At 45.1% G+C, this 10103-nt stretch overlaps 1 protein-coding gene across 13 annotated transcripts in view; it reads left to right on the forward strand.

The window, feature by feature from the left end:
• Magi2 (membrane associated guanylate kinase, WW and PDZ domain containing 2) overlaps positions 1-10103 on the forward strand; it is a 1461753-nt gene that overhangs the window by 1417230 nt on the left and 34420 nt on the right. For 5 of the 13 annotated variants that reach the window (XM_031380058.1, XM_031380059.1, XM_031380060.1 and 2 more), the window contains one exon: positions 3093-3181. The exons of the other annotated variants lie outside the window; for them this stretch is intronic. In XM_031380058.1, the coding sequence (XP_031235918.1) occupies positions 3093-3181 (89 nt within the window). The remainder of the gene's footprint in view (positions 1-3092; positions 3182-10103) is intronic. 13 annotated transcript variants of the gene reach the window in all.

Raw genomic sequence — 10103 nt, forward strand, 5'->3', positions numbered from 1 at the left:
GTACATGTGTAAGCCAGAAGAGAACACCCAATGTCTTGAGAGACAGGCCTCTCATCAACTTTGATCTAGGCTAGCAGCCCATAAGCCCCATAAATATTCCTGTCTCCCCAGTATAGAGTGCAGGGGGCTAGTTGGGACGGGCAGGGTGTTAGAGGCACTGCAGAGACATGCCTAGCTTTTTCCCTAGGAGCCAGGATCCAAACTCAGGTCTTCACTATTACAAAGCAAGTGTTCTAACCCATTTGTATCTCTCTCCAGCCCCTTCATCTTTTACTTTGTTCTTGATTCAGGGTCTCATATATCCCAAGTGGCCTTGAACTCATTGTATAGGCTAAGATGACCTTGAACTTCTTCTGATCTTTCTGCCTCTGCCTCCCAAATGCTGAGTTTGTAGGTATGCGCCACCACACCAGTTTTTGTTGTTTGTGATATCAAACCCAGAGCTTTACGTATACTAGGCAATTCCACCAAGTAAGCTGCAGACCTAACATTAAATTATTGTTATTTTTTTATTCATTTCAGCACATAGACAATTTGAAAGAAAAGTACAAATACTTCCCATATACTTCTTGGCCCCATCCAGGCACATGGCCCATCACACTGGCTCTTTGTTACAAGTGCTGAGCCTACACATCATTGCCACCCAATGGCCATTGTTTGGGTTGGAGTTCACCTTCAGCGCTGTATATTCTCTGGGGTGGAACAAATGGATAATAGCATCTGCAATGCCTGCTGCCCTCTTCTGACCCCTGGGAACTCTTCTCTTTGCACCTCCTTCACATTGCCAACAGAGTTTTGTTATGCACAAACTCTGAGCATTGCTTTCATGTCCTGTCCTTACAAAGACTTCCTAATGTTTCCTTTGAACTGAATTCCTTCGATTGGGATCAAAGATAAAAATCATATAATGCCTTACTCTGGGCCTAAACTATATAGTCTGATTGTAAGAAAATGTCTAAACTCTTGAGAGGCACATACTCTTCCACACCCTGCTTAGACAAGAAAGAACTTAATAGGACAAATGTGAGCTCTCAGTGCTGGCCAGCTGGTAACTGTTTAGTGTCTTGGGCCTTGCTTAGCTGCATTTATATTTCCAAGAAGACCCCTAGTCTTTGGTGGGATGCTCTGTGATGCACGCACGCTGCCGAGGCCAGGCTGCTAGAGTTTATAGCTGGGCACAGCCTCTTATGATAGGTGCACTAATATTCCTTGCACAATGTGCAAAGCTCTGCTTCACATCTCCCTGCAGTTCCCACTCCTGCCTTCACGGCAGTGCACCCTGCCATGTTCTTGGCTCTTTCCTTCACCTTCTGGGCCTGCAGTTTCCTAGCTAGCACATATGTTTCCAAGCCGACTAAAGGCCATGTTTGAAACCCAGGGACAGCCTTCTCTGCGTGACACTGAAGCAGCTTGATCATTTCCACACGAAATTACTCGCTTCTTGGCAGGGCTAAATGGTGAACTCAATTAGTAAGTCCTGAAATTTAATATCCACTTACGGCATTCATTGTCGAGCATTGACTTCCTGACCACAGGGAGATTCTTCTCTGTACTTAACCCACTGCGTTAGGTATGTCTCCTGCTGTATTCTTCTGCTTTCGTACACATAACATGCTAGATAAAATACTCCCATCACACAATCCAAAACCAACGTGGGGCCCTGGTTCATTCTCTGTGGGGAAGCCAGATCCCATGGAGGGAGCGAGGTGTATACAGGAGCTATCATCAGAGGTCTCTGACAAAGATGGCAATGGCCTTCACAGGGCCGAGGTCCTCTCCTCCTATTGATGATCGAATTTGCAATCCTCTACTATACACATGCTGCCAGAACAATCAGACCCCTCCATGTGCAGTCCTTGGTTGGTGGTTGAGACCCTGGGAGCTCTGAGGGTACTACTTAGTTCATATTGTTGTTTGTCCTAAGGAGCTGCAAACCCCTCAGCTCCATTGGTCCTTTCTCTAACTCCTTCACTGGGGACCCTGTACTCAGTTCAATGGTTGGCTGTGAGCCTCTACATCTATGTTAGTCAGGTACTGTCAGAGCCTCTCAGGAGTTAGCTATATTTAGGCTGGCTTGCCCTTCCTTCAGTCTCTGCTGGGAATGGAGAAATTTACATGTAAATAAAGAAAATATCTAAAAAAAAAAAGATGGCAATGGCCACAACATGTCTGTCTGAGCTCCATGAACTAAGTTCTTTGGATAGCATTAACCTCATAGTGAGCCATACCCATCTTTCACACCATGTCAGCAGAGAGCATACAAGCAGGCATCATGGGGCCTCTTATACCTTGGAGATTATCGACCTGACTATTGTAGAATTTCTAGCAGCCATATCCGTGTAGGAAATGAACTGCAGCCCATCAGCAGCATTTGGCAAAGCCAAGGGGCTGTGGGCTGATTCACTGCAGTTACAGACTGGCTGGAGTGCAGCGACCTGCCTGTGAGCAGTGTTGCCAAGGGGTTGTGGGCTGATTCACTGCAGTTACAGACCAACTGGTCTGCTTTTTTCTTTTTTTTTTTTCTGCTTTTTTTTTTTTTCTAGAAAGCAATTCTATCCAGCAAGTCAACTGTAAAGTTTGAATGTAAATAACCAGAGCACTATCCGTGAAAACTAAAAGGATTTATTAGAACGTTTGAGAAATAAAACTGTGAACACGGAAACCCCATGTCCGTATCTTACAATTTCTTAAATTTAGAAATGGTTACTATGACTGATTTTCAAATGACAACTGATATCACTAAGACACCCATTAGTATGAGAAAAAAAAAAAAAACCACTGTGTAAAAACAGTTCAAATTTTATCCATATTTGTGCCTCCTTGGAAGCACCTCAGGATGCCCTCAATATTTTGAGAAAGAAAAAAAATCTAGTCTTGAAATATACATCCAGCTTGGTCTTTCACTAATTTCACTTTGTGCATGCCTGGTAGGGTTAGCTTTACTCAAAGTGTTTATTCCTACCACCTAGGCCATTTTTATTCAACTGCTCTAAACACACTAAGCAATCTTGACTCTAACAGTAATAATGTCTCTGTCACTGGTTCTGTTGATTCTAATGATTGGTCCTAGGCTGTTCCTCCCCTTCCTTTAGGAATGGTACCTTCCAGCCTCTCCATGTGCATGAAAAGTGACAAGCATGGGTCCCCATATTTCTACTTACTGGGCCACCCTAAAGACACGGTTTGTAAACTCTGCATGAATATTATCTTTCTCTAATGATGCTTGGTTTGCATATGTTTTTAACTGATATATAATGCATTCTTTCCTAGTAGCTTGTCTAATTGCTGCTAGAACTCTGGAGAACATTTGTAATTGAGACCTTGTAAGTCATAAGGCATTACCTGAGAACTGAGAATCTGAGATGTCTTACACTCTAGGGAGACCAGGCTAGGATGCCCCTCATGGGAGAAGATGCCCAAGAGAGATCAACTGAGTCTGATCAACAGAGTTCTGCCCCACAAACACTTGGGCCTCCTGGATGTCTCTTTAGTTCTTCATAAACCAAACGCACAAATGCAACCCTTTATGAGACAGAAAGAGCCACTGTTAGCAGACCCTCTGACCCCTAAGAACTCTGGACTCCACCTAGCATCATGGGTCTTTCCCAGCCTGCTTTATGGTAGTCAGGACTATCCAGATCTTCTGATCTTCCTTCCTCCATACTCTGTGGTGTGCCATGTTTAATGGGAAATATTTTTTTTAAAAAAAAAGTACTTGTGGTTATTTATGAACCAGTCATGAGTTTACATCCAGACAATATTCCACTGTTTCTAAATGATTATTTCTAGGTAGTGGCTTCGTGTCAGTTTAACATTTGGTGAAAATTCTTATGGAAAGCAAAAGTATGTTCCACAGACATAAACAAGATGTAGATAGCTGCCTTGTAACTATGGGTCAAGCAACAAATAGTTGCCTGGAGCAGTCCACGATCCCACTGGCAAGACCTACAGGGCTGTGGCTGGAGCCTCACTTTAATTGGACTGGGACTTTAAAATGTCAGTTTGCAGCAACTAGAGCTCACGCTCAGTCCCCACAGTTGGCCATGTAAGAGTGACCCATGCTGACATTTGTCTCAGCTCTGGTTTGACTCTGCCAATATACTGCTGCGGGCATGGCTAAATGTCTCACTGCCAAATTTTTTCAAGCTAGTTCTCTGACTTCTTTATGAAATATGCTTTCCAGTCCTCAATGTTCTTGCTAATTATCATCCAGGAATGATTTAGATTTAACATGGAAGATGATATTATTCACTAAAGTGTATAATTTAATTAGTCTACCAGCAATTTACACTGATGTAAATACTTATACACATGCACCCTATCACAGTCATTCTCGGAAGATGTCTACCCCAAAAAAGTTTTAAATGCATCATCTCTGTGAAGTGTCTGTTCTTCCTGTGTGATTTACTCAATATAACCCATGGAAATAAGGAGGCCTGCGCCGACCCGCTAGAGTTGAGAAGAGAAAGAGGGCTGGGGATGCACGGTGACTGAATCCAAGCCCTGTTTGGGCAGGAGGAACTCCAGAGCTGTGTAAAGTACCTCATATGCCCCAGACACTTAGATCCACACTAGGGATACAGAGATGACTAAGAGCGTGTGCAGTCACCATCACAACCTGGTATGGGAGAACGAGGGCAGACAGGGGGTGAAGCCACTGTGTTCTGTGAAGTTTACTTGGAAGAGTTCCAGAATATTCTACCTGAGATGGGACATCTTACTTAGACCTTCAGTGATAAATGCAGTTCCACTTGAGTAGGCAAGATGTCAGGCTGTATCAAAGTAGAGGAAACAGCTAATACAGAGTCAGGAAGATGTATTCATAGGCCACACAGGCTAAATGGTAAAAGGCCTCCAGGGCCGGGGGTTGGGGAAGATGGGGGATCTGGAGGTATGGGAGCAGCACATTGAGTCTGCATTTGGTAGATGGTTTCATGCTTCAGTGATGGAGATAGGAAAAGCAGGTGAGCAACAGACATGAAGGAGTGAGCCAGAGTTAGGGCAGACTAATGGGTTTGCCTGGGACTTGACTTTCAGGAGTCTGATCACATATGAGGTGATCCTGCAATGGGGTGGTGAGTACAGTCCTTAGGAATGGAACCTGAAGGTGTGGGGGTCTCAGAAGAACAGAGGTGCCCAGGAGTAGGGATGGGCTTCCCAAGAGGTGTATTACAGACATAGAGTGTGTATGACAGTAGTGGCAAGAAGTTGGTAATGACTGAGGGATGGGAGTGGTACTGAACCAGGCCTGTTCCATCCAGCACACAGTATGTGCATTGTACAGACAGGTAGTTCAAAACAAAGTTTATTTCCCAGCTGGCTAAGTATGGAGGGAGGCAGCCAAGGAGAGGGTTTGGGGGAATTTATAGCATAAGAAAGCAAGGTGACTTAAGGCATAGAGAAAAATGATTGGAGGTGATGTAGTCTATACACCTGTAATTAATCTCCATGACTCTTTATATGAAGCACATGTGCAAAGTGGCTGCACCGTCATAATCTAAGGGCTTCCAGATGTCTAATGCCAAGTGCCCACCCACAATACATCATACCCAAGTGAAGACTTGGTAGATTCCACCAAACTGGCCCGAAAGCTGAAAACTAATATAGGTGATCATTGTTCTCCAAATCCAAGACAGGCTGAGGCAGGATAATCATGAGTTCAAGGCTACAGACAGAGTAAGTGCAAGCCCAGCCTAGGAAACATAGAAAGATCCTAACTCAAAAAAAAGTAAAAATGGGCTGAGGATACAGCTTAGTGGTGAGCATGTGTCTGGTGTTTGTGGGCTATTAATCCCCTCTGACGAAAAAAAGAAAATGAGGAGGAGCTATGGACAGACAAGCTAGTGGGGACTCCAAAATGTGAAGTCTTTAAAGTCAGCTAAAGGCAAGAAACTAGGGTAAGTAAAGGGGGCAGGTTTCAATGTCTCTTGTTTCGTCAGCCTAAGAGGAAAGTAATATTGAAGACAAGGGAGGCTCTTAGGGGCTGCGGAGACAATCGCCTACAGGATTCCAGGTGAAAAACTGGCTGTTCTCAGAGTGTGTAAAATAAAGAGACTTAAGAAGTTCTTAGTCCCCAATGGGACATCTACATCGCACCCCTCCTCAACACACAAGGACCATCGCAGACCGGGGAGGGTAGGGGACAGTAAGCCCAGAGGGAGGAGTGGAGGGTAACAGGACATCTGTGCTCATAGAGTGATGTAGCTGTGGATGCCTGTGCAATATCGAGCCACTGGTCATCCAAGCATGCAGTGGAAAGGGGCTCGTGAGTCCTCACTTCTGACTGGAGAGCAATGGACAGCTGGTGGTTTCTGGAGAGCCTGGAGACAGCTTGCTTTAAGAGTATACTCCTGGCCAGTTTACCACACTCTCCTAGATAGCCCCACATCTATATCACCAGCACAAGTCGGAGTTGATAGACTATTAAATGCTCTAAAGGAAAGAGGAGATGAAGCTTGGGGTATAGGGATGTAGGGAGAGATATGGGGGAAGTTGGGTGAAAGAACTGAGAAGAATATAATTGGACTACATTATATTAAATGCCTAAAGTATTAATAAAAGATTAGGTAGAACTGTCTACTAAAGAAGTATTACCATTAAATCTGTTTTCTTAAAAACACAGCAGTACAGTGCTGGCAATAAATTGAAATATTCTTTTTTTTAAGTGGCTGTTCCACCATGGCATAGGCTGGGGAGAGAACTGGAAGATGAGCATTGGGCACACTGAGGATTACCATCACGCACTGCTGCCTGGGTTAGATCAGAGCCAGGCACACAACTCAAAATAAATGCGATGGTGAACACTGTGGGAAACGGCCTGTCCTCACACCACAGACCTCACCATAGGCCATTTACAGGGCTGCCTCACATCCTGAACCACTGGGAGCCTGCTGGGGTGACCTGCACCTTGGGTAGCCAGGTTCCTGCTGCTCCAGTCATGAGAAGCAGTTCCTGGTTTCCTGCCTAGTCTGTCAGAGGGCAGGAGAGTCAAGAGTGCAGGGGCAAGGAAAACATCTCGTTTCTCTCATAAAGAAGTTCTCTCTCTGAGGAATTTATAGGAAGAACACTTAATCACACCCCCATTGGAACTGCACACTGTGTTACTTCTCTGGTTAATGTTCTGAATCTCTCTTTCCTTGTGGTAAGCTGCATTTTAAAATTTAAATTTCATCAAAACCATTTTAAAGGGGAAAGAGTCTTCTCAAAGACTAGCAATCTTGCCATGGCAACTGATTCCATTCTTTAGCCCCTGGGCTTCTCTGTAAGAGTTAACATTACAGATCAGTGGGTTAGAACCTCTGATTGCTCCTCCAGGGTCCCCAGCTGTCTTCCCATTTAACACATATACACACACACATGCATATGCACACATGCATATACACAGGTGCACAGATGCATACACACATGCACACATACATGTGCACACAGGCACACGCATACACACACTGATGCTGGGTTGTTTGGTTGTTTTTTTTTTTGAGAGGTTTTTTTTTGTTTGTTTGGTTTAGTTTGGTTTGGTTTGGTTTGGTTTGGTTTTGGTTTTGGTTTTGGTTTTTCAAGACAGGGTTTCTCTGTGTAGCCCTGGCTGTCCTGGAACTCACTCTGTAGACCAGGCTGGCCTTGAACTCAGAAATCCACCTGCCTCTGCCTTCCAAGTGCTGGGATTAAAGGCATGCACCACCACTGCCCGGCTTTTGTCTCTTTCTTTATACCAAAGCCTTACTACCTTGCTAGCGCCTGCTGGGTAGTTTCTTGTATTCAAATTTTTATTCATGACCTTGCCTCCTAAAGAGCCATACTTGAATCATTACATGAATGTTACTTGTGGGACCATCAGCCTCCTGGCTTCCCAGTTCTACCTCACCTGACTTCCCTACTCAGATGTGTATGTGTGTACGCACACATCTGTCCAGCAAGTACCCAGAGCTGAGCTCCACTGGCCTCACACCTCACTTTCACATCAGCCCTCTCCTCCACTCCAACTGTCACTCTGCCTTTGTGAAGACACACTGTCTGAGATTAGAGCTGCATCTCACTTTCTGTGGGTGCAGTCCTTCTTCCTGACCTCTGAAGCACATTGAGTAATTATCCTAAAGGGCTGTTTCCTGGAAAGACACACACACACACACACACACGCATATACACACATACACACACATACACATACATATACAAACATTCACACACATTCACACACACATTCACACACACATACACACACATACACACACATACACACACATACACACACACATACACACACACACATACACACACACACACACACATACACACACATACACACACACACACACACACACACACACACACACACACACACACACATACACACACACACACATACACACACACACATACACACACATACACACACACACATACACACACATACACACACACACACATACACACACACATACACACACATACACACACACACACACATACACACACACATACACACACACACACACATTCACATAGCTCTGTCTCAGGTGCACTAGAACACTCACCACCGTCTCAGTATCCCACCACCTGGTTAGCATAAGCTGATCCCTCAGCTTAGAAAACCCTTTTCCTGAAGTGTTTTCCTCTTCATTTCAAGACCCACATTAAAGGCTGCCTCTTCAGGAGTCCTTTCCAAGTCTGCCAAGGGGGAGCCATCTCTGTTTCTAAGCTCTACCTTACCTTCCTCCTCTTCTCTCCCTGCTTCTCGACATAATCGCCAGTCACCCACTTCAGGGGATTCAGATTCCATGAGAATAAGGACCTCGCGTTGCTGCTATTGCTTCTAGCCTTGGTTCTTAGTGCAGGGCTTTGAAGACTGAGAGGAACCATAAAGAGCAGACTAAAAATAGGAGAAAATAAATGAGAATCATGGGGAGTCTGAGACAAGGAGCGGGATAATGAGCAGAGTAATCAGACAGGGGGCCAAGAAGTGAATGCGGAGACTGCAACATGTTGCTTCTTCCAAAAAGCACAGGAGCTGAGAGAACTTGGAATTCTTGAAAGGGGCAATTGCTAAAAACATTAAACACCCTACTGTTGTGGTCAAAGAAGAGACTTAGAGGTTCTGGCAGATATTTCCGGAAACGGTTTTAAACCTCAACACTTGTTAGAATAGAATCTCTTGGGCCTTTTATATTGAAACATGGCCATGGGGGGGCCCTTCCCAGGCCATTTAAGACAGAACTCGGGGGTGGGGCATGCACACAGAGGATGTGTCTGTTGTCTTAGGTATTTGGGGGCAATGATAGACTACAAACACAGAAAGTATGAACTGAAAAGGTCATCACTGTGACTGAGGACCATGGACCACAGCTGACCATATGGATAGTCTCTCAAACTCATTTGTGTAAGTAATTCAGAAAATCTTGGAGAACTAGACTGGAAAAGCCTACATCTCTCTAAGCAGGGCTTATTCTATGACCCTGGTAGGGGTCTAGAAGGCAAGAATTCTTGTAGAAACATGGACAGTGGAGCTCACATGTGTACATGAGGATCCAGATGGAAATAGAAACCTTCTTAAGACCTGCCCTAGAAGTGGCCCAGTTTACACTCTGTGAACATCAAGGCCTATGCCACTATTAGCAGCAACACAGGATGAAACTTTAGTCTACACCACTAGGGTACAGGTGCCAGGGCTACTGGTATGCTCTACAAGAACATGTTCAGTGATGGGGAGAAAGAGAGGATGCTCCAGCCCACACCCAGAGACTAGAAATCACACCGCCCAACATGCGTCAGGCTCTTCCTGATGCCGGACCTGTGTTGGGGGCTCCATCTGTGAGTTCAGCTCTGCCCACGGGCGTTCTGTACCAGATACTGAGTATCAGCACAGCAGCCCTGGCCCTGAGTTCAAGATGAAACCTGTGGCTAGCTGCCTTGTCTTGCTCCCTACTGAGCATTTCCCTACCATACCGTCGACATTCCCCTAACCCTGTTCTAGTCTCCCAGACCATGGCATTAAGTTTCTCCATAGTTGGCCTGGTAGTGGGAGTGAAGTCCAAAGCCTAAACTTAATTCTCTCTCCCTGTCCAGTGCAAGAAGCGCCCCCGCCCCACCCCCCGCCTGGCCCCCGC

This window comes from Mastomys coucha, unplaced genomic scaffold (genome assembly GCF_008632895.1).
Source record: "Mastomys coucha isolate ucsf_1 unplaced genomic scaffold, UCSF_Mcou_1 pScaffold19, whole genome shotgun sequence".
NCBI lineage: Eukaryota > Metazoa > Chordata > Mammalia > Rodentia > Muridae > Mastomys > Mastomys coucha.